Source organism: Bos grunniens, chromosome 26, assembly GCF_055505025.1.
Source record: "Bos grunniens cultivar Pamir isolate PY7600 chromosome 26, Bosgru_T2T1.0, whole genome shotgun sequence".
Lineage (NCBI taxonomy): Eukaryota > Metazoa > Chordata > Mammalia > Artiodactyla > Bovidae > Bos > Bos grunniens.
Genome location: NC_141190.1, coordinates 17,015,500 through 17,040,147, shown reverse-complemented (window position 1 = coordinate 17,040,147; position 24,648 = coordinate 17,015,500). Strand labels below are relative to the sequence as shown.

The 24,648-nt window shown below is 43.9% G+C and overlaps 1 protein-coding gene across 50 annotated transcripts in view; it reads left to right on the top strand.

The window, feature by feature from the left end:
- Positions 1-24,648, top strand: part of SORBS1 (sorbin and SH3 domain containing 1) — a 234,363-nt gene that overhangs the window by 163,276 nt on the left and 46,439 nt on the right. For 46 of the 50 annotated variants that reach the window (XM_086378811.1, XM_086378829.1, XM_086378844.1 and 43 more), the window contains 6 exons: positions 8,348-8,395; positions 8,514-8,643; positions 11,040-11,154; positions 16,749-16,832; positions 21,694-21,759; positions 22,344-22,445. In XM_086378811.1, coding sequence (XP_086234937.1) covers positions 8,348-8,395; positions 8,514-8,643; positions 11,040-11,154; positions 16,749-16,832; positions 21,694-21,759; positions 22,344-22,445 — 545 coding nt within the window. The remainder of the gene's footprint in view (positions 1-8,347; positions 8,396-8,513; positions 8,644-11,039; positions 11,155-16,748; positions 16,833-21,693; positions 21,760-22,343; positions 22,446-24,648) is intronic. The other 4 variants (XM_086378851.1, XM_086378820.1, XM_086378835.1 and 1 more) reach the window with 2 other exon arrangements.

The window sequence follows — 24,648 nt, the reverse complement described above, 5'->3', positions numbered from 1 at the left end:
TAAAGAACCTGCCTGCCAATGCTGAGACGTAAGAGGCGATCCCTGGGTCGGGAAGATCCCCTGGAGAAGGGAATGGCAACCCACTCCAGTATTCTTGCCTGGAGAATCCAATGGACAGAGGAGCGTGGTGGGCTACAGTCCATGGGGTCACAAAGAGTCAACACGACTGAAGCGACTTAGCACAGCACAGCGCCTAACCAAGGCAGGCTCTACCCATGGATTTTAATGAGCATTGAAACTGTAAATCGCTCAGTCGTGTCCAATTCTTTGTGACCTCATGGACTATCCAGTCCATGGAATTCTCCAGGCCAGAATACTGGAGCCTTTCCCTTCTCCAGGGGCTCTTCCCAACCCAGGGTTCGAACCCAGGTCTCCTGCTTTGCAGGAGAATTCTTTACCAGCTGAGCCACAAGGGCAGCCTTTTTAAACAAACATTTAAAAAATAGATTTACTGAGAAATGTGAGCTGTCATTCTGAGTCTGTCCCCTGAGGGAAGAAGACTGTTGCTGCTTTTTTTTGTTTTGTTTGAATGCAGAATTTGAAACTAGAATTATTTGCAATAAACCTATCAAAACCTAGCCTAAGGGCTACTGCTTTTTTTCTAAATTCTAGTTGATTATACAGTATAAAAGACATTTCTAAGTGTCTCAAAGCTGATTCTCCAAAATAGTAAAGAACTATGTGAAAGTTTATGTCAAGCTTAGCCACCTCCTCCTTCCCTTAAGCTAGAGTGAAAAAGTAAACTTCTGGCTGGACTTTTCAGAAGATAAGTAGAATCATCATGTCTTAATCAATGAGATTTAAAATGTGCTTTTAAAAAGCCATAAGTCCCAACAAGGAGCAGTCACTTGTAATCATTTGCTAATCTTTCAGACCACTGTATGGGAAAGGAGCAATGTTACATTCCTTATTTCAAGGGGGTAGCTGGGAGGGATTGAGGCTGGGAAGTTTGGGAAGAGTAGAATGAATTCAGGAGACTTATTTCTTATAATTTCTCTGTAATAGCCTGGTCCCTAGAAAGCTTACAAAAATAAAAATAATTTACCAGAAATCCTTTGGGAATAACCCTGAAGTAAGGCTAATAAGCAAATGAGTTTTACTTCCCTTTTCTTTTAAACCTTCACCTGACCCACACTCCCCTGCCTAAGAGCTACTTGTCTATGAATTACCTACCATCCAGCCTCTCCCTTAAAGGGCTTCCCAGGTGGCTTAGTAGTAAAGAATCTGCCTACCAGTGTAGGAGATGCAAAAGACCTGGATTAAGTCCCTGGGTAGGGAAATTCCCTAGAAAAGGAATTCGCAACCCACTCCAGTATTCTTGCCTGGAGAATCCCATGGACAGAGGAACCTGGTGGACTACAGTCCACGCGGTCACAAAGAGAGTCCGTGGGGTCACAAAAAGTCGGAGGATATGACTAAGCATGCAGCCTACACTCTCTCTTAAAGGCACATATCCTTTCCTAGCATCTGAGATGCTACCAGGTCTTTTGATTGTGAGAGCGGAGAGAGGGAATGTTGACAGAGACCAGAGCCAGCACTACCCAGACCACAGAGGGTCTGCTAGACTGAGTCTTTGGACATCCTGCCCGCATTTTCCTTCTGAAGCGGAGCCACAGGAACATGATGTAGAGAAACCACTTCAGAAGCCCCACCACTGCCTCCTGCTTTAGGAAACAGCAGTGTGGTGGCCAGCACCTCTGCATCTCACATTCATAATCCTATTAATAATAATAATAACACAACCACCGCAGTAACTGCTGCCACTGCCATTTATTGAGCCCTTCCCTGGGTCACACTGTAAAAGAATCTGCCTGCACTGTGGGAGACCTGGGTTCGATCTTTGGGTCGGGAAGATCCCTTGGAGAAGGCACTGGCAACCCACTCTAGTATTCTTGCCTGGAGAATCCCCACGGATAAAGGAGCCTGGCAGGCTACAGTCCTTGGGGTCGCAAATTGCTGGACATGACTGAGCAACTAACACTTCCGTTTTCACTTACTGAATACAAGGCTGCATGCTGGCTGCATCACAATTGTTATCTCATATTCATCCTCCCAACAGCTCCTTGAGGTAAGTCCTCATGTTTGTGAGGGCCTGAGGCTCAGAAAGGTTAAGTAATTTGTGAAAGATCTCACGGCAGGTGGCAGAGTGAGGATTCAACCCAGGTCTCTGGGGCCCCCCAGACATGGGTGTTTATTTACTCTGCGGATTCCTTTCCCTTTCCTGTTGCACTCTGTGTTCTTGGCTGTCCCCTTCGCCAGGACTCTCTGATGCCTAACTCAGGCATCCAACTGGCCTGCTTCTTAGTCATGCTCCACTTAGCTGAGCCAGCAACTCCAGGGGTGGTGTCTGGGAATATGAGGTTAGGAGAGCTCCCCAAGTGATTTGTCACGTGGTCAGAACTGGGGACCACTGCAGTGGAGGAGGACCCCCTCCCCCTTTTCCATCCTCCACAAAAGGAAGCAGATACTCGCCAGTGCAGTTTGGGGGATTTGAATACAGAATGAGAGTGAGGAATACAGATTGAGAAGAACTAGCCTGTCTGCTCTGAACGTAGCCAGATGATGTTGGCTTTCTTGACATGCTTCACGTCAAGAAGATGGGAGATATTTTCAAATGATGCCTCCTGATAAGCAAAACCAAGTAACTGGAGTGTTACCATGTGGTCCATGGCCAGTGAGAACCCGTCTGACCATGTCAGGGTAAGGGCTGTCATACCAGCCAAGGGTGAAGTCCCAGAGACCAATGTTTTCCCCTTGCTTGTGGATGCGTCTTCAGGCTGTCAGGCTGATGGTCACTGCCATCTCCTGGTGAAGTGACTCCAGACCCCACCCCAAGGCATCCTCAGGTTGTGGGGATGCGTCACGTCATAGTCGTCCATCTCACTGACCTTTTCCCCATTCCTAGATGAGGATGCATTCAGGCAAGGATTTAGGAGGCTTATTTTCTTAGTCATATCTATATCTGAGTTAAAATAATCCTCCACTGGCCTTTCAGCATTTCTTAGGATAGCCTTATTTTGCTTGAGTTCAAGCAAATGGTTCTGTTGTGAGGCTGGCTGGCCAGGATCCTCTGCCCAAGCCCCAGCGAGTACTGCCCAGAGGCGGAGCTGAGTGCTCGCAGCGGTCACCTTTGTCCCCTAACCAGAGCTGCCCAGAAGGCCTCCACTGAGTAAGTGCAGAAGTCTGACCTGTGAGCTAGCGGAGCGAGGTAACCGTTAGTCCCTTTCCATCTTCAAGGGAGGAACGAATGCCTTAGGAGATGAGGCCGGTGAGTCGTCTTCTAGCCCTCTGGCCCTCCCAGACTCTTGGTGTCTCCCCTCCTGTCCTGTTCCACCTCATTCTCTTTACTCCTTTGCATTCAATTTTTTGTTTTCTAAGTTTGTCTTCTGTAGCTACTCTGCATCCTATATTGATCTTTTTTTTTTTTTCTTTTTTCATTATTTAAAATTTGATTGTGTCTAACCAGAACTTGGGTCTTTCCAGATGGTGCTAGTGGTAAAGAACTTGCCTGCCAATGCAGGAAATCTAAGAGACACGGGTTTGATTCCTGGTCAGGAAGATCCTCTGGAGGAGGACATGGCAACCCACTCCAGTATTCTTACCTGGAGAACCTCATGGACAGAGGAGCCTGGCGGGCTACAGTCCATAAGGTCGCAAAGAGTCAGACACGACTGAAGTCACTTCGCACGCTCACATGCAGTCAGAGCATAGGCAGCTTTGGGGCTCTTTCCCGAGCCCCCTGTACTCTTCCTGACCATCCTGCCCCACTCCTCCTTTTTCTTATTCTTCCTCCTGAATCCCACCCAGACTGTATACCTGCCTCTGTGTACGCTTTTCTTTGACCATTTTTGTTTGTTGGATGGGTGCATTGTGTCTATCTTGACCCCTTTCTCCTTCCTCTTAAGTGGGGTAAAGCAGGAAAAAGAATTAACGTGAGCTGTGGGAAAAGATTGAGTTAAAAATGAACCACTGATAATTGGAAAAATAATTTTAAGTTTAAAGCCTAACAAATGCATAAAATTGAAATTTAACTGATATAGGCAAGCGATTATGCAAATAGTGCTTTTTGCCCATCCTCTCAATTTGGTCAATTACATACTTTTTTTAATAGAACAACCAGCATTTTCTCCAGTGTCTTTGAGATTATTATAAAATCTTAAAAAAATAAACAGAGGAAATCTTTTTTAGTCTATTTAAAGTACTGTGGTTGAAAAGCCAGTTATGTGCCTCCTGGCAGTTTTAGGAGAGTAGCTATCCCCAAATGGAACCTCCAAGGACACTGCCAAAGGGAAATCATTGGTGTGTAAACATCTTAGCCCAGCAGGGGTCTTCAGGGCCCTGGGGTGAGTTGTTCACACCCAGTAAATACTGTTAGAATTTTCTGCAAGTCACTGGCACAGGGAGTTCTGGTGTCGCTGCCAAGATTTGATGCTTGCTGCTTGGGGCTCTAGGGCACACAGCGTGTGGCTCCACCACCAGCAGGAATCACAAGATCCAGCTCCACTGAGCCCACTGGGACTTTCTTTGAAAGGACTCTTGGAGAAATAGTAAAAGCAGGATTTCACGCATAGACAATATCTGTGTTCATAAACAACTGGAGAAACATTTCGTTTAGTGTCCTGCTACTGCTAAGTCACTTCAGTCGTGTCCGACTCTGTGAGACCCCATAGACGGCAGCCCACCAGGCTCCCCCGTCCCTGGGATTCTCTAGGAAAGAACACTGGAGCGGGTTGCCATTTCCTTCTCCAATGCATGAAAGTGAAAAGGGAAAGTGAAGTTGCTCAGTCGTGTCCGACTCCTAGCGACCCCATGGTTAAATACACACACATTTGGCTGGCTCTTTTGTTTAGTGCGTCTTGACTATGGTTAAACACACACACATTTGGCTGGCTCCGGTGTATAGAAATGGTGAACCTTATCCCCATCTGTCCCAGCATAGACGTAGCCTGCCAGGAGAAGGTACAAGAAGCAGCAAGTGGAAGATGTAGCAAGCGTGACTCAGTTTTACCCATTTCCATACAGAAGAGCAGGAAGAAAGCTGGCCGGGTCGTGGGGTAACTCAAAAACTTGCTTAAGTGTCACCAGGGAAGGGGTAATGTGGAAAATATAAGAGCAAAGGCCTCCAGGGCTAGAAGTCATCCAGGCCAGGACTGCAGTGTTTGACTTTCACAACACCCTCCCCTGCCTCCTCCCCAATAAAGAGCCTATTCTATTACAGTGGAATAGCTACAGTTCTCCCTGGAGTCAGGCAGGTGGGGCTGGGCAGAGGTAGGGAAGTGGGGTTGGAAAGACCTGAATACATTCTTGCTTTGTCTTCCACACTGTGCTAGGGGCAAATTTTCATAACCTCCCTGGGCCCTAATTTCCTTGTCTCTGAGATATATACTTACATACCTCCAGGAGTTTTTCCAAGGATTGAGTGAGGCAATATTAGTAAATGACCAGTTACTATTAGGCACTTAATAATGGGAGCAGCTATTATTTTTATTTGTAAACATACGTAAAGTTTGCTTCCATTAGATTTGCAAGACAAAAATTCAAGGAATAAATTATGCACCCCCTGGGCAACTTGAGTTTGCCCGCCTGAAAGTCAGTGAACTGAAATCCACATGTCAGAGGTGGATCCCATGGACACTGGGAAAAATGAAAAGCTTGTTCATGGAGATGCCCCTGCCCTGTGCTAGCTTGAGATGGAAGAGATTTCTTTTTCCACTTACACCAGATAAAGAAATTGCTTTAAGAATGTTCAGGCATTCAGACTTCTCTCTTGTCTTCACCCCCTTCCACGCCTCTTCTTTCCTACTTCTCTTTCCGGCCTTGCTGTGCGGCTTGTGGGATTTTAGTCACCTGGCCAGGCATTGAACCCGGGGCCTTGGCAACGAGAACACTGAGTCCTAACTGCTGGACCACCGGGGAAATCCCCTTCCTCCGTTTTCAAACTTTCAAAATACACAGATTAACTCCCCCAGCCATGCGTTTTCTGTTTTTATTTTTTTTTTTCCACCTCAGAACTATTTCTCATTTTCTTTTAACGGGTGTTCTAGAATTCCACATTAGAAAGCTCTAGGGAGCAAAAATCTTTAAAAAGCTGAGAATTAAAAAAAAAGAAAAAACCTTGAATATTTAAGTGCTGTTTTTCCCCCATGAAAACTCTGCTTTTACCTTAAGAACCAGATAATAGTTATAAATTAACCCTCACCTTACCATCTGCTGCTAGGTTGTAACTTCTCCCTGATTCAAAGAGAGACAGGGTTTTGAGCTAGAATGCTAGGCTGGATTTTAAACAATACCTACATTGGTTCCTAACTAAGCTAATTTCTCATTTGGCAGGCACCATTTTTCCAATCAAATCACTACAATCAAAGCTAATTTTTAGTTTTCTTTGGTGCTGTGGTATCTTATCTGTATAATAATCAGAAGCTCTATTGAAAAACAAAAGCAGCAAAACAAACAAAAGCAGGCAACACAGAAGTCTTCAGAAGAGTACTCTGAAACATCTATTTCTGGATCCCACTTTATCTCTTCTGCCCTATTTTCAAAAGTTAAATAAGCTCTCATGTTCAGTTTATAGCAGGGAAAGGCATAGCTATATTGGTAGAAGAACCTTAAGCTCTGTTCAACTTTAAGGATAAGAATTAGCCAATATCAAAGCAAAAAGGAGGAAGGGAGGGAGGAGAAAAGATGTCTCAGTATCCAAAACCTTTCCATTTTTGGAGCTGGAAAACCCGGGGCAGATACAATAGGGAGAGGAGAGGGGAGGTAGAAAGGGAGATAGAGATCCTGTTTTTGAATAATACTGGAAAGAATAGCAGTGTTAGCTTTAGTACATTTTATAAAATATTCTGGCCTTTTCTGCTCTGAAGCTTAAAACAACATGGAGACAAGGACTGACCATCAACACATTACATGGGGTTCTCTGACTTGTCTTTGCAAGCTAGTTTGCATGCTGTGTTATGTAAAGCTATACCGATTTTAAGAGGAGTTGGGTCTTTATTCCACATTCATGAATTCTGAATTCAGGTTAGTGAGCTATTAGAAAACATAAGAGGCTATTTCAGCCTAACTCTTGTTGGAGAAATGCTTTGGAGGGGTCATCACGGATATATCCTGGGTTTCCAGGGCAGTCCCAGCTGACAAACCTGTTCCAGTGAGAGTACCTGTGGTCTCGTTTTTAGTTCCACGCAGCCATGTCCACGAAGGGTTCAAGTCTTGATTCTGCAAGTCTTGGTGCCCGGGTCGGTGTTCCGCTTATTTAGAGACCTGTGCTTACAGTGGCACTAGTGGTAAAGAACCCACCTGCCAATGCAGGAGACGTAAGAGATACGGGTTGAGTCCCTGGGTCAGAAGGATCCCCTGGAAGAGGGCATGGCAACCCACTCCAGTATTCTTACCTGTAGAATTCCATGGACAGAGGAGCCTGGTGGGCTAAAGTCCATAGAGTCGTAGGGAATTGGTTATGGCTGAAGTGACTTAACAGATGCACACACACCCCACCCCACCCCCGCCCTAGGAGAGCCATCTCCCACTACAGAAACCCGGTTGAGTTTGACTCGATCCAGAGTTACAATTTAGACACTGACCCCGAGTGGCACTTCTGCAGAGCAGATTATGTGAGGATCTGCTGAGGGCGTGTGGGGTTCCAAGAAGGAAGGCTATTTGAGGGACTCGTTTACAGTGGAATCAAAACAAATGATGACAAGGGGTTTCTCAAGCTGTTTTCTTAGCTGCACTACCACTTTGCTAAACGATTTTGTTTTGAGTTGGCCTCAGAGTTCATTCAGGTTTTCCCATAAGCTGTTATGGAAGAAATAGAACGAACTTTGGGGCCAACTCAGTATATGGGACCGTAGCATATGAAATGGGTCACAGCTGAGCCAGGCAGCTAGAGACCACACCTGGGGCCTCCCCATCCCACCGGGCAGGCCTGGGGACTCTGAAACTCAGCAGCATAGACCAGAGACAGCGCCAACATGCAGGCATCCATCTCAGCCTGTTTCCCACTCGGCCAGGCTGGGGACCAGCTTTGCTTGTGGGAATTCTCTCGAGAGGACCTTTGGCTCATTGTCCCCATGCATTTCTGGGTGTCAGGGGCAGTCCTCCCCCAGGATTTGTGAGTGTACCTTTCTGACTACAGGTCTCTTCGGTTGGGTGGGTTCTCCAAACCCAGCTCTGAACTGTGTGGTTTGCCATGGTGTAGCTTCTGGTGCTTGGTTCCTCCTCTGTCCTCTGGGCTCCCGGGTGTGGCTGGACAACGGTCGGTGCAGGATGGTGGCAGTGGGGGGACTTGTCACGCAGTTCTCTTACCTGAGCCGGATGTCTCCTGATTACGTTTCGTTTTGTTCACTAGATGATGACTCAGATCTGTACTCTCCTCGATACTCCTTTTCTGAAGACAGTAAGTGGCTTAGAATTTCTTGGTTGTGGGGGTGGAAGGGAGGGTGGTGGACGAGGGAAGGATCTTCCTGTTTTCATCCATTTTAAAAGTCTTTTGCACCCGCTTTTTCCTTCTCCAGCAAAATCTCCCCTTTCTGTGCCTCGCTCAAAAAGTGAGATGAGCTGCATTGATGGTGAGAAGGTAGTTAAGAGGTCGGCCACACTTCCCCTCCCGACCCGCTCTTCCTCGCTAAAATCAAGCCCAGAGAGGTAAGTGTTCTCATCAGCTCCATGATTTTAGGCTCTAATACACAATCTCTTTCTCTGAGTCAGGCAGCGTTGGAGCCAGGCGTCAAGCAGACCTGAGTTCGAATCCCTGCTCTATCACTTATTAGCAGTGATTTATTTTTTTGACTGTCAATGTTCTCATCTGTAAAATGGGGAAACATGTTACATTCCTCGGGATACTGCAAGGATAACACAAGATAATGCATGTAACATATCCTGTAGTCCTGGCTTATCAGACGGGCTTAAATAATGTTGACAATAATTATCATCACTCTTTCCGTCTTCACAAGAGGAATCTTGAACTATAAGATTTGTCATGTGTTTTAATACTCTCTATACATACTGATGGGGCCCACAGCAGAGAATATAATTTTAAAATGAAGCTACACTGTTTGCTGCTGCTGCTGCTAAGTTGCTTCAGTCGTGTCCAACTCTGTGCGACCCCATAGATGGCAGCCCACCAGGCTCCCCCGTCCCTGGGATTCTCCAGGCAAGAACACTGGAGTGGGTTGCCATTTCCTTCTCCAATGCATGAAAGTGAAAAGTGAAAGTGAAGTCACTCAGTCGTGTTCGACTCCCAGCGACCCCATGGACTGCAGCCTACCAGGCTCCTCCGTCCATGGGATTTTCCAGGCAAGAGTACTGGAGTGTGGTGCCATCGTCTTCTCCGACACTTTTTAGTATCTCTTTATTTATTCAACACACTATCAAAACATAAGGCTTGACGGTTGAAATGATATTTGTCATCTCTTAATGCCCACACTAAATGACCCAGTTGTCTTTTTCTGAGTCTTACGCCCTTGGGCGGAGAAGGCAACGGCACCCCACTCCAGTACTCTTGCCTGGAAAATCCCATGGACGGAGGACCCTCTTGGGCTGCAGTCCATGGGGTCGTTAAGAGTCAGACACGACTGAGCAACTTCACTTTCACTTTTCACTTTCATGCAATGAAGAAGGAAATGGCAACCCACTCCAGTGTTCTTGCCTGGAGAATCCCAGGGACGTGGGCTGCCATCTATGGGGTCTCACAGAGTCGGACACGACTGAAGCGACTTAGCAGCAGCAGCATGCCCTTGGGAGCAGCCTCCAGGGTATCTGGACCAGTGTCCCAGGCATCTCCCAGCTCCATCTTCTAACACTTCTCAACCCAAAATTGGTTCTGGCTAAACAAAATTATTTTCTCTTTAAATACACACAGTTTCATACCTCCAAACTTTTTCCATCTTCATGACAAATGAATGGCTATTTTTGAAATCCCACATATATGTATATGACATCTGCCTCAGAGTTTGATAACTAATCTGAGAGGAAGGCTGGGTGTACCTGCAAATCCTTACAAGTGTATTCATTAAGCATCTGCTGGGTGCATTCTGTGTGCGATTGAAGAAGATGCTATGTAGGCACATTGCACACATAAATCATTGTCCATGACTTCAAGAAGTTTGTAGCCTTGCAGGAAAAACTGATTATAATCACAGTGCAAAATGCAATTATGTGCCTACGTGAAAATTTTGCAAGTAATTTCCAAGGCTTCATGTATCCTCTGAAATCCCCCACTGGATCAGGTTAAGTACCTGTGCCAAAGGCTGCATCTTGGGTGATTACCAGGGTAGGGTGTGGAATAGGGAAGAAGAACATGGTTATAAAAACTAGTAACGTTTTGAATTTCCATGGCAGTTCAGTGGTGAAGACTCCATGCTTCCAGTGCAGAGGTTGCACGTTCAATCCCTGATCAGAGAACTAAGATCCCACATGCCACACCGTGTGGCCAAAAACAAACAAAACAAAACCAAAGTGTTTAAAGAGTGGTTACTGTGGGCCTGGTGTTTTGCAAAGTGATTTACATGCTGAGACATACTGTCTCATTAATCCTTGTAACAACCGCACTTACCAGATGAGTAAACAGTTCAGTAGAGGCTGAGTGCTTGGCCCAGAGGAGCCAGCTAGCAAGGACTGTAGTAGGGTTGGAACCACAGCTGCCTGGCTCTGGGTCCTGCATTCTCTCTCACTGCACCAGCCTGAGTGGGAAGTACAGGCATGTCTGGGAGATGATAAGCCCCTGAGAGCAGAGCAAGGTGAAGGATTTTTTCCAGAGAACACTTCACAGCTGCAGCTGCTGCTTTTCTTCCCTTTCTTGTCTCCCGGCTTCCCGGTGCATGGTTTGAGTATGGACACCTCAAGCCTTTTGTGAAGCAAACACAGGGATCTAACTGGTTAATTGAAGAAGGAAACCAGCACAACTGAACGCTTTGCGCAGAGTCCCATTTTGTGCCTCGGATATAAAAATTCCTTGATTAAACTACAGTCGGCCAAAGTCGTCAGAACTGTCGGATGCCAATTTTCATGAGAATAGCTCTAATAGGATTTTCTTTCTACAGGACTGACTGGGAGCCCCCAGATAAGAAAGTGGATACAAGAAAATACCGCGCAGAGCCCAGAAGCATTTACGAGTATCAGCCGGGCAAGTCCTCTGTTCTGACCAACGAAAAGATGGTAATGTGCATATTAAAGTGCTTTTGTCTCACCCTGCCCGAGTTCTTTAATCCAGATGCATTGTGCGCTTGGATTACATTCTTTCTCCCTTGAGATAGACTTGCTTTGTTTAGAAGACAGTGACAATATGAAGTATTTTTACCCTTTTCATTTGGCAGGTGTTCACCAAATAAGTGCTGAGAGTCTGCATTGAAAGAATCCTCTCATTGTGGCTTTGTTGCTCTTTTTGTGCATGGTTTTCACTAATTTTAAATCTGCTAGTGTAAAGGTTGACTTTGCTGCTTTTTTTTTTAAAAACATCTAACCATTCGTTTATCAGGCTTATTACTAACCGGACTAAAATTGTAGTTTTAGAGGTGACTCTTATTTGAACACGCATACATTTTGTTGAAGTTACAAGTACATCATTAAAAACCAGATAATTAATATGATGATGTTACTTGGGGGGAAAACCAGCCCCAGGCTGTTAGACTGTGGCTTTTAGATCTTCCTTTTCTGACAAGTTCAGTAGAGAGGACACATTGCATGTTCCATCTGATTTGTGGTTCCCTACACAAGTTCACATCTCCAAGCAGTTATCAGTGGGGAGAATGGCCTGTGTGGGCATAGGAGACCACCCTGTAAAGGCAAGGGAGAATTTTTACAAACTGATGAGTTTCATATCTGCCCGTCACACTTCCTTTTATTCACCCTTCATTAGAACAAGCTGGTTTCAGAATTCTGATCATGGTTAAAGGGACCTCCAAGGCTCCATAAACCTGCAGCCCTCCGGCCTTTCAAGCAGGAGGGAATTGTCATGCTGGGGATTGATTCTCATTAAAATGCGGTTACCGCACTGAGTCCAGAATAAGAAGGCCCCTGAAATGTGGGTTCAAATTCTTCTCCCTCCGCCTCTTTTGCTCTACATGTTTTTAAGGAATAATTGATTTGACTTTTACTAAAATACAAAGGTGACATCTTTAAAAGCACAAAGGGGTAAGTAATTTTAGTTAGGAAAAAAGGTTCAACAGTTCACCAAAATGCTTCAGAGTTGTCATTCTCCAGCATTTACTGTGCACCAAAGTTATTTTAAGCAAAAAGTTCTGAGAGGAGTAGAGAATTTTGCCTCTGTCTCCTCCCTTCACTGCAGGTTCTCTCTCTGTGAGAAGGTACTAAACACAGAAGGTAACCTTCCACACAGGTCTTCCTAGAAAGAAAGTTATGTCCTTTGAGTATGTTCCTGATACTTGAATAACAAGCCAGGGACATACATCATGTATCCGTACACTTCCGTGCTTCCAGACTCTGTAGGCCCCTGCGTGCTTTTGTTCTGGCGATAGTATTATTCATAGATGGTCATTGCTGTTACTGAAAGCTTTCCTCTTAATTTCTCCTTTGTTTCCTCTTCCTTTCCTTGGTTCCTAGTAATTTGACCACTACTCAAAACTGGAGGGGTGGGGGGAATCCCCCAAATCCGTAGTTTTGTGCTCATCGATACCACAATGGTCACAGTATCCTCCATATCATAGTCCTTGGGAGCATTTATATTGTTTTCCCAAACCCTGAGAAGTAGCTCACTCTGCCCACGGGCCCCACTTTGGAGAGCTGTGGTGACCGTTCCTGTGGATGGTCAAGCACCATCTGGCTGTTCCCACACAGGAAGCCCCTCCGGCTGTACCAGGGCCTGGGCCAACCAGTTAGGACATAACACCCAAGGCCGGCCGGAGAGGAACATTGCTGTCCAGCTGTTTCTTCCCAAAGAGTAGTTTTTCATTTTAGAGAGAATCTTCATCTTTTCATAGTCTGCTCTTCACAGAGGTGGAATCAGTCCTTTATTTTTGAATTTTTCTTCCTGCTGTTTTTGCCACACGAACAGATAAGTTGGAATGGGAGTTTCAGTGTGAGTCCTGCCTTTTGGTTTCAGTGTTTGGTTTGCCAGAATTTGAGGGGCCCCTTCTTCCCCAGCCACCACCACCACACTCACACGCCTGTGCATGCGCACACGTTTTTGTGGTGGTGAGCTGTGAATAAGTGTACTAACTAGAGACAGATAGAGAATCTAAATTTTCTCCCAGAAAGGCACATCTTTTTCTATGGGGGAGAATCCCTATTTCCCCCCAGTGTTTTTCCAGCTGGAGGTGCTTGGGTCTGCTTAAGCCTGGCGGTTTGAACTGGGACCTCACAGGCACATCTGTCCTGTTCGCACAGAGGGCTGACGGGTAGGCTGTGAAGATTGCCTTAGCATTCATCTTGTCCCTGCAGCAAACCCACAGCGTCCCAGACAAACACTGTGCTACCTTCAGAAGACTCGCAGGAGATTCAAAGCCGTGGTGACCTGTTGAGCTATTTGACAAACTCATATGAAGTTGTTTATTACTGTTTGGCCTCCCTCTTATTGTAGTATGGGCCCATTTTCTTCTCTTCTGGTCTTGGAGTTGGAGAGGTACTGGTTGGTCCCTGCTTTGTCAGAAATAGGTTTTTTTCAGGCTATGGTCCTTTTACATACTTCCCTCCTAAGTCCCTTACAGAACTGAACCTCAGCTCAATTCAATAAATATGTACAGTTGACCCTTGAACAACACAGGTTTGAACTGCACAGTCAACCTAATTGTGGATTCTTTTCAGTAGTAAATGTTATAGCCCTGCACGACTGCAGTTGGTTGAGTTTGTGGATGTGGAGGAACCCTGGATACTAAGGGCCAGTAAATTATACTAGGATTTTTAACTGCACGCATCCCTGAGGCCCAGGTTGTTCAAGGGTCTGCTTGTAGAATAACATTTATGTGCCAAGCCCTGGGTTATATGTTGGGGTTCCTGCTCCCATAGGGATAATGTGAGAAGGACAAATGTAAAAATCATTATTACAAGCACAATATTTATTTAAAAGTGTAAAACATGGGGATTTACCCAACTTAGTTTCTTCCCAGTTCAGAGTCACCTTGAAAAACCAGTCTCCTTCCTGGTTTTTCAAGTCTGTGACATGCCCTTATGTTAGCTTGGTATCATCCTCAAACTCAGCAGCTCTACCCCCTTCTCCTGGGGAGTATGAGAAATGTAAGCAGCACTGGACTAGGAATTGAAAGGTTTCTGAGTTCCAAGTTCAAATTCAGATACTGCCTTATGTCCGGGGGCATCACTTAACTTTTCTGAACAACCAGTGTTTTCACCTGTAAAATGGAATTATCTGGCCTGCCAGCCTCACCGGAGCATTGAATGAGAGGGTCACTCATGTGATAATGTGGGTGAAAAAGATCTGTGAATATAAGAAAGTGCCATGTAAATGAACACGCCACATTCAGATTCTTTAATTACAGTCTGAAGCTAGTCTCCGGCTCCCGTCCAAGCAGCAGAACCATTCTTCTGAGCGATCAGGCATTTTCCTCATGAGTCCCCTGCCTTTTCTGAGGATTTTGCCAAGCTGGGAAAAGATAGCTCCCTGTCGCAGAGACCTCAGCCTGGCTTTGTGGAATCCGCTCTGCCTGCCAGAACAGACAGCCTGCTCTCCATCCGGAAGGACAGTCCCCTATTTGTCCATTCTGTGCTTGGACCTAGAAAGGAGTTATCAGTGCAGAATCAAGTGCAACGTGGTATTTATTACCTCTTTAGCTTTCTCGCTGGGCAGCTCCAAGGGCTAAGGTTGGCTGCTCTGGGTGCAAGCTGATTGACATGCCTCCTGATTCAATTCTCAACCCATCATTAACCTTGGTAATAAAACAATCTGTGAACAACCTTTGACAATAAAATGGGTTGATTCTTTCAGAACTGAGTACCAGGACATTCAGGCAGTTTTCTGAAAAAGTTGGTACATTTTATTTTGAAAAAATAGGGGAAAAAAAAAAAAAAACAACAAAATTATTCCCAGGGAGCAATTTGTAAGTAGTCTTTTAAAGTAATAAACATGAAATAGGTTTCATGAAGCCCCATCATACAAGGACCTAGGGTGTCCCCATGTCTAACCTGACCCTCCTAAATGGTGGTGTCCTTGTCAGGATTGCACCTCATTTCGCTGAATATAGATTCCAGTATTTACAGGATTACAGAATCCACTGAGATGGAACACACATTCTCCAGATTTTAAGCTCCTCTGCCCCTAAAGACAATTGGAAGAAGGTTTAGTCTGGATGCAAGAGGACAGACTGTTTCAATACATATCTTCCTTTGATTTCAACTAACTTCTATTCAGTTAATCTCAGTTAAAAGTTATCTATCAGATCTTCCTTGGTTTAAAGCAGAAGTAGAAATAATAGTAAAGATCCTTATAGGGATGTTAGAGACTGGTGAAGGTCGCTAAGAAAGTTTACAGCCATTTCAACAAGCTGCAAAAGCCATTTCAACTAACTGCTTTGTGAAGAAGTCACTTGGAGATGTGTCCACAGGACGTGCGATTTCCTTTCTATATGTTGTGTTCCCGAGGGCATGATGTTTCTTACGATGTTTTCAATCTCAATGGAAAATGTGTATTTTCTATTTCATATTGTCAGGATATCACCATTTCTCTCTTTTGTGACTATTAAGATTTTTTGAAACATATACACATAAGAATTAAGTTGTGTGAGCCTCTAACACTTTCATCTGATGTGATCATATCTCCAGTTTATTAAAGGGAAACTGATTTGCTTTCCAGACACTCATTTTCCAACTAATTATTTCCAGAAACATATGCTCTGCCACAGAGCAAGGTACCAGAACTTTATAAATATTTGACGAAACATGAAATCCCAAGCAATCAAATTATCAGTCTGTGCATTACCTCTTAGAGCTGTATAAAATGAGAAAGCTAACTTATTTTTGTAACATAACCCAGAAGTTTCTCCCCCGTGTTGTACTGTTATCTGTCTTGTTCAGCTTTTTCCTTTTTTTCCCCCGAGTTCTTTAACATTTATCTCTTAAAGCACAAGGTATATCTGTCTGTGTTCATCCCCCATGGATGCTTGTTTAAAATGTTTTTTCACTTGTGTCTTCTGTTTTTACTTACATCATCTTTCACTTTACTCTGTGTGGGACTTGGTTTCTCACCTACTCATGTGCCATTAAAGATGCAGTATTAACAAATTGGCTTTTATAAAACTGTCAGTATTTGGTGTTGATTTTTGAAAACCTGAAGACAGCCTTGCAAATAAGTACTAAAACTGTACTAGCCCATAAAAAGTGTTTGCTCTACTCATCTGGCGTAGATAGCTAAATGTTTGGTGTGTTCACCGGGTTATTTGCTTATAACTCTTAGCTCTTTGGAAAGAGGAAAGAGGGGCTCTCTTTTCTCCCACCACTCTGACAATTACCAGGGAAAACTGTCATGCCCGTGTTCAGATGTGTTGAGAGGGCAGCCGTGGGGTACAGTGCTCTCCATATGCGTCCCTCTGCCTGGAGACCAATGAACAATTCCTTCACTGCTGCCTACCTCAGTGTGCCTGTTTTCATAAACACATCCTTTCCTGCCTGTTTCAGCTCCTGATTTTGCTCATGTCTGTAAAAAAAAAAAAAAATGATTGCTGCTGTTGAATGCAGGTGCTATATATTTCTGGAAACCACTGCATCTCTACTGGCCGGTTCCTATGTAATCTCTGCATAATGTTATCCTTCTCTTTCTTCCATTTCCCTGTCACCAACCCCTATAGAGTCGGGATATAAGCCCAGAAGAGATAGATTTAAAGAATGAACCTTGGTATAAATTCTTTTCGGAATTGGAGTTTGGGAAACCGGTAAGTTTAATAGCTTCAGTGGTTATAGACACCTTTTTAAATAATGCTGTTGATGCATTTTTGCTGCCAAAGAATCAGATCTGTTTGTAAAGAGTTCAGGAAGTGGGGAACAGCTTCATTGGCTGTCAGTGGTGGGATTGTCTGTTCTCACTACAACCTGTGAGCTTTCCACTGCTTTACTTCACCAAGAAGGGACAGTGAGCTCTGGGAAGTATTTCTTACTAGAAGATTTCAGGGAGACACGGCTAAATCATTGCTTGTCTTAGGACCTCTCACCACTAGCAACAAATATCACACACCTTGTAGATTGCATTAGGCTTCGGTTCAGTCCCTTGAACAAAGGCTTCACAGTGTGCTGAAGATAAGCAGGAAAAAGCATATACACTGAGAAATATACATTGTTCCTGTTTTAAATAGAAATTTTAGAAACACACATGTAAGAGAAGTGACAAAGCAAAAGGAAAAGGGCCTTTCTGTGCACAGGTGGTCTGAGAATGCTACCCTGTTACAGGCAACTTTTAGGGAATGATCTCTATGAGGTAGGGATACTATTTCCCAAAATTATAAGATGAGAGTTAGGATTTCTAGCAAACTTAGTATTCAGCCCAATAGCCTGCAAATTCCCTGTGATGTATCTGAGTTGGCTTTGGTACAAATTGATTTTTGGTGCTTCAGGGAGGATTTTCTTGGCCTTGCACCCAAAGGAGTATCAAACAGAAGGGAGAACTGAGCTCATTTTTCCACTGGACATGACTGGAAACTGACTTTAAAATTTCAGTTACTTTAAAGTCTCAATTATGACAGCTGCAAAAAGAATTTACAGGTAGAGGGATTAAGTGTATAAAAATAAAACATTTTATTAGATGTTTATGTGAGACTTTAAGCATTGAATCTGGCATTTGAATCACATGATTTAGAATAATAGTTGTGGGTTTTTTTTTTTTTTTTTTTAGTAGATAGCAATAACTTTATAGTTCAAGAAAATGTTAAATTTCATAGTATACTTTTCATGAAGATGAAGACAGAGAAATTTAGCTGGTGCTCTGAAGTGGCTCATTTGATTTGGCCATGATGAGGTTTGTTGGAATGTTCAGGCATTTTCAGAGTTAGGAGCACCTGGCTTGTAAACACTCCATTTGTAGGAACAGGCAGTCACCTCGTCTTCTCTGTCACCTACTATCTGCCAGGCAGCCTTGGATGAACAGTGCCACCTAGTGGTTAGAAGCGAGGGATGCATCCAACCCAAAGTGTGCCCAGTCTCCTCCCCTCCCCGAAGCTTTGGTGCACACCTCACTTCTCTGCTGTCTGTTTTTTCTCTGCTGTCCACCATTCACACATCAATGAAGTCGACCTCCCACAGTCTTTTCCACGTGCAGACTTTAGCAATATCCTAACCTTTTTCTTTTTATTAAAACCTGCTCAGTTGTGTCACAATAGAAAAAACCTTTGGGAATGTGTTCCTCCCGTCCCCCCAAAAGAGACGATGATTAGTACATGGAATAATAATGCCATACTTTCATCAGAGAAAGAAAGTGATATTAGCTTTATTATTTTTTTCAAAAATCCCATTTATTATCCAGGATTAGCTACAACTAACAATTTTTCATAAACTCCAGTTATAGGTATTTTTTTCCCCTGAGGGAAACCAGAATTTTAAGTCTTTGGTGAGGCTATAATTAAACATTATATTTTAAGTCAAAGAAGAGGAATCATCACACATGCACAACACCTAGAGGCAGCGGAAACCAAGACTAATTTATATTACAAAGTAAAAAATGCCAAATATTAAGAGAAAGTCATAGCATTAAATTGTTGATAATAAGGAGCCTGTGCCATTGATTTTTTTAAACCCTGTTGAGAATCTATAATTTCTAGCCATCTCCTCATTTGCCAAATAATTAGTTTAACTGAAATATTAACTTTTAGGGAAAGTTATGAAGCCATTTTTTTCTAGTTAATTGTGACTGGTTTATTGTTTTACTGAATCTGTCATTGTAATTAATACTCTTTCTGTTAGCAATTGACAGCATTTCAGTCACAGTGTGCCTAGATAGGCTCTGTGAATAGCTCAGTGAATTAATTGTTTCTATGGGAAATGGTCAGAGAAGGCAATGGCACCCCACTCCAGTACTCTTGCCTGGAAAATCCCATGGACGGAGGAGCCTGGTAGGCTGCAGTCCATGGGGTCGCTAGGAGTCAGACACAATTGAGCGACTTCACTTTCACTTTTCACTTTCATGCACTGGAGAAGGAAATGGCAACCCACTCCAGTGTTCTTGCCTGGAGAATCCCAGGGACGGGGGAGCCTGGTGGGCTGCCATCTGTGGGGTCGCACAGAGTTGGACACGACTGAAGCGACTTAGCAGCAGCATGGGAAATGGTAGTCTGAACACCACACAGCCAATTCAGACAAATATTGAGAAAACAGTCCATCTGTGTACTGGGACCTTCCTGTAATTTGTGTTCCTACCCTATTGTCCCAACTGACTTTTAATTATTTAAAGACTTAGAGATGCTTTTCTCCAAAATGCCATTTTCTCTGAAGCCAGAATGTTCCTTACATAGATCTTAGATTTCTTAAATGGGACGACTACTTCTTGTGTAGGTCTTTTAAAGTCATAAAAGATGATAGTTTTGAAGACTTGCCAAAATAGCTTAATCAATGCCCATATCCTGAGGAATAGCATTGAGATGAACAGGTCCTTATGGTGTGAGGCATAAGGGTGAGCTTGTTACCTGGTTGAACCAGATTGATACCTGGATAGTACTCCCAGAGAGGACGATGTGATGGGGAGAAATTGTTTTCTTCTCTTCACTTCTCCTACCCCAATCAGCTCTGTGCCATTAAAGAGTAAGAGATAGAAATAAAAGGGGTATAAACCATGGAAGTTGTTTTGGAGGGTTTTTTAGTCATTTGGGAGCAGAATGAAGTTAAAACTCCAGTCAAAACGTGTGGATCATCGTTTCTCCTTTTTATTCCACGTGAACCTAGCACCCACTTCCCAGCAGTAAAGCCAGCCAGAACTGTAGATGTTTACCCTGCACATCTTTTTTCCTCAGCCCCTTCGCTTAGAGCCACCCTGATTTAGTGAGCTGAAGCTTCAGTAAACCCTGACTATGATACCTTTTAGATCTAACGAATTGTAGAGTATCCACTGATTTAAGACTTCAGGGACCATTCAGGGAGGATGATTTAAAACCAGTTTTATTTGTAAGCACTGTCTAATATTTTGCAGGAAGTAAATGAGTAGGGCTACCATCAGTGACTTGAAAAAGTCTCCATCCCCAATAAGATTCAAGTGTATTAAGTGCTTAAAGATGAGTGATAATTGTCAGTGACACTTAACAAATTGCAGAATATAAGCGTACAGAGATCACGTTACTGATCTGCTGATGTTAGTGGTGAAGGCACCTTGGAATCAGGTTACTTTTCATCTATACATTCATTACAAAGGGCCCGGGTGTCAGCTTTTTCTTCTTCCTCCCTCCCCCATAAAATTTCAACAAAATTGATGTGATTTCTGTAAGTAAGCTCAAGGTGAAATGTAAAACTAATTTGAATGCTGCCATAGAGTTGTTTATGATGAAATTTGTGCAGAATGATAGGAGTTACTAATGAACTCGTGTCCTCAGAGGTCATTGTGTAAGAAATTTCAAGTCTAAGCAGGCAGAAGAAAAAGGTTTACAGAGTGGGAAAGAGATTGCAGGTTTAGATGTACCTTGTAACTTCCAGATGTCCTCTCCTCTGGATCCCTCTTGGGGCTTCCCTGGTAGCTCAGCTGGTAAAGAATCCACCTGCAATGCAGAAGACCCCAGTTCGATTCCTGGGTCAGGAAGATTCCCTGGAGAAGGGATAGTCTACCCACTCCAATATTCTTGGGCTTCCCTGGTGGCTCAGATGGTAAAGAATCTACCTGCAATGCAGGAGACCTGGGTTCAATCCCTGGGTTGGGAAGATCCCCTGGAGGAGTGCTTGGCTACCCACTCCAGTATTCTTGCCTGGAGAATCCTCCTGGACAGAGGAGCCTGATGGGCTACAGTCCATGGAGTTGCAAAGAGTCGAACACAACTAAGCAGCTAAGTGCACACACTCTGGATCCCCCTTAAAACAGTTCTCCTGGCAGATTGCTACTTTGGGAACGCAGCTCATTCTAACAAGAAGAGTGAAAGGAGAAAATGAAAATAACCTTAACAGTTCACTGTTTAAATTCAAAGTATAAACTCTTTCTTCTAAGAGAGATGGAAGGTCTGACTCTACCGTCAGCAATGTTATCAAGTCTTGTTAAACTGTAAAAGATTAAAAAAAATGATCTAATGAAATTGTCTAATTATACAGCACAACATTTAACATCCATTTTGTACATGGATTTCCTTGCCACAAATCACAGAAAGCACATTTAGCACTATTTACTGACCCTTGGTCAGATCTCCAAATTCACACATTTGTGAAGACACGATAAAGTTTACAGTGGGAAATACTACCTCCAAAGTGTAGGCTCACAGTGTCCGTCTTTGTTGGAAAAGAACAATGTGGAATTGAAATGTTTCTATTTTCATTCAAATTGGTGTTAATGCTTTTTCTTTGTTCTATTTAAATTTTCATTATTTCGTATCCAACAGTGATTTCCCTGAGATCTAGATGTAGAAACAAACCCCCCACTTCACGTTTCCAGCTCCCAAGAGTTCTGTGGGGTCCCCAGGCAGCCTCAGGAGGCGGAGTGCCTGCTCCTTCTGTTTTTAGTTCACTTTTCTGTGTTGAGACAGTTCTCCTAGTGTTGCCCCTCTTTGTTTGAGCCGGTCTCCATGTTTGTCTTTATGTCTTTATGCTCATTTCTTCATTTCCTCCTCTGCTTCCCGTCAGCCTCCCAAAAAGATATGGGATTATACTCCTGGAGACTGCTCTATCCTTCCTAGAGAGGATAGAAAGGTAATTCCGCTGTGCTCCTCCTGCGGGCTGTGTGTATGCTCTGGCCTGACTAGTGTGTGTGTGTTGTGGGGTGTTTTTCTTTTAATAAATCCCCTACTCCCCCCTCCCCTGGTTTTTTTTTTTTTTGAAAAAACTTGATTATAACTTTTCATTTTTGGCTTGGTGATAAAACAGTTTAACAAAGTCTCTAAGACTTATACTAATACGTAGAGGTTTTAAAAGCAATTACTTATTCTACTGACATATAGTATGTGTCAGAGTCACCATACTCTGAAAAGAGAGAAAAATAGGTATTTCCTCAAAGGTAGGTTTTTGTGGTATATGTAGTTCCTCTCTTTAGCAAGTAGAGTAGCGTTTTGGAGCTCTGATTGCCACAGGATTTATATTCTCTCTGCCTAATGCTGCATTCTCGGTTTTCCTGCCTTTAACTCATTTCTAGTAAGCTCTTGTATTTTAGTCATGCCCATCTTTGCCTTATTAATGTATGATACTAAACAAACTCATTTTTCTAATGTAACCTTCCATGCTGTCTGCCTTTCCTTCTAACTAAAACGCTCTTTCCCATCTTTTCTTTCTTGAACCAGACTAATCTAGAAACTGATCTCAACCTCTGCCAAACAGAATTAGAGGCAGATTTAGAAAAAACGGAGACACTTAATAAAGCACCCAGTACAAACCTGTCACAGGTATTTCTGAGTTTTTCTCATGCCCTCAGTTCCCTTTGCTCTCTTCTTTGTTCTGTGGTTTTTGATGTAGTCAGGGTGATGAATGGTTATGTTGGTTATTTTTAAGCTGCATGGCTCTCTGACTCCTGGTTTAGATCCCCTTACCTCCTAACTTAATTTTTGCTTGGATTTTTTTTTTTTTTTTTTTTTTGAGCTTGGTATTTTCCTTACAGGGGATTTTTCATATATATATATATATATATATATATATATATATATATACACACACACACACACATACATACATACATACATACATACACACACAGACTGGCTGGTGATTTAACTACTCCCCTGCCCTTACCATCCTCTTTCTTTGCTTTCAAGGGGTCACCCTTACAGCTCCCCTCTGCCTCCTTGGGTGTATACCTTCTCTGAATTTTCAGGGAGCCTTTTGTGGGCAACTTCCATATATTTTTTGCAGCCTGGGAGATACAAACCTCAGAGATCATTTTCAAAAACATAGCCGCCGTGAATCAAGTGCCTCTTATGTGGACGGCACCGTCAGAGTAGTAGTATTTGTAATTTGCAAGGTCAGAAAGTTCTTAATGAGAAAATGTACTCCGGAGGCCAGACAGCCTGGCCACATGCATTTGAAACTCAGCCTGCATTGATATTTTTACAGGGAGCTATGTCCCAGTGTGGTTTATTAAGGGATGTGTCAGAGAGAAAAGAGAGTCCAAGATAAATGGGCTCCCAAGGGAAAGAAAAATACCAAATGTTTGGAGAACGGCTCCCCATGGCTGCCTGACAAAACAAAGGAGACTCTTACCAGGAAAGGATATCTTTACAGAAAATAAAAAAGGAATGCGGACACTGCTGAAGAGGCTAGGACATCCACAGACTGTGGCGGGAGACATGGAAAATGCTTGCAGACCACGTTATTCTTAAACAGAACTGAGACAAGGAGGGTCAGGCCACCAGTATAGGTTACTTGGGTGTGAAGTCACATAGAGCCAGAGATTCAAACCGGGTGATTATGTCTACAGCCAAGGGGGCCAGGATAAGACGGGGGAAGGAACTGTAAGCAGATGCAGAGGAGTTAGCGTTTGGGAGTCCAGAGTCCCCAAAGGCAGAGTTAGCCTGCAGGGACCAGGGGTTAGGCCCAGGGGAGTGCAGAAGATGAGCAACAGTGCTCGCAACCAGGCGGATAGGTGATGGGGTGGGGCGGGGGGAAGGTAGGGGGCTGAGTCTCCACCCAGGGCAAAGACTGGCAGCAGCTGTCGCTCTTGTGGGAATGGAGGTCTGAGCTGGTTTTGAAGGAGAATTGTGGCTGTAGGTAAGTCCTGAAGTGAGCCAAGAGGCAGGACGGGAGCCCCAGCCAGTCAGCAGGCACTCTTTTCAAAGTAGCCTAGGGAGAGTGGTTCTGCAACAGGTGCCAGGATGGACAGCAGCCAGAGGTTACTGAGCTCATGGCAGCCTCCCTTGGGCAGAGATGGCATCTGGTACCCACAGCTCTGCCTGTGGCTAGGTGGGCCTGAAGAGGTTGCATGGATGGGTCATCTTGACACTGATTCAGTTATGTGTTACCCATGGCCCTTAGTTAAGGCATGTGAGATGTGCTGAGAGAGGTTCTAAGTCGGCACAAAAGTGGACACATTACCTTCAAGAACACAGCAGCTAACCACACTCATAAATAAAAGAGCTCCAGTAGTACATAACAGTGCCTGGTAAGAGCAGAATGACCACTGTGGGCTCTCAGGGCTCAGGAGAGGGGGAAATCTTCCAGAAAATCAGGGGAGACTTATCAGGAGTTAGGCCTGATCTTAAGGAATGGATGGAATTTAGGTACCTGGTGAAAGTGGGGGCCATCCATTGGAGGCATGGTAGAAGGCACAAAATATATTTAATATAGATTCAGGAATAAAGTAGATGAATTCAGCTATAATAGAACATTTTGGGTGATAATAGTGGGAGGCAGGTTTGGGAAAAGAGGGTTGACCCTGGGTTATAGAGGCTCAGAAAATATGGTTAATGGGATGATTGATTTTTCCCTCCAGTCAATGATGTAATTCAGGAAGTGTTTTAGGAAGCTTAGTGTCGTCACTCTCAAGAGGCTGAACTGAAGGGAAAACCTCCAGTTGAAGGTTGAGAGGGCAAGGAGACTGCCACAGCGGTCTGGGCGTGCAGGGGCGAGAGCCTGTGCTCCAGTGGCACCAGCGGG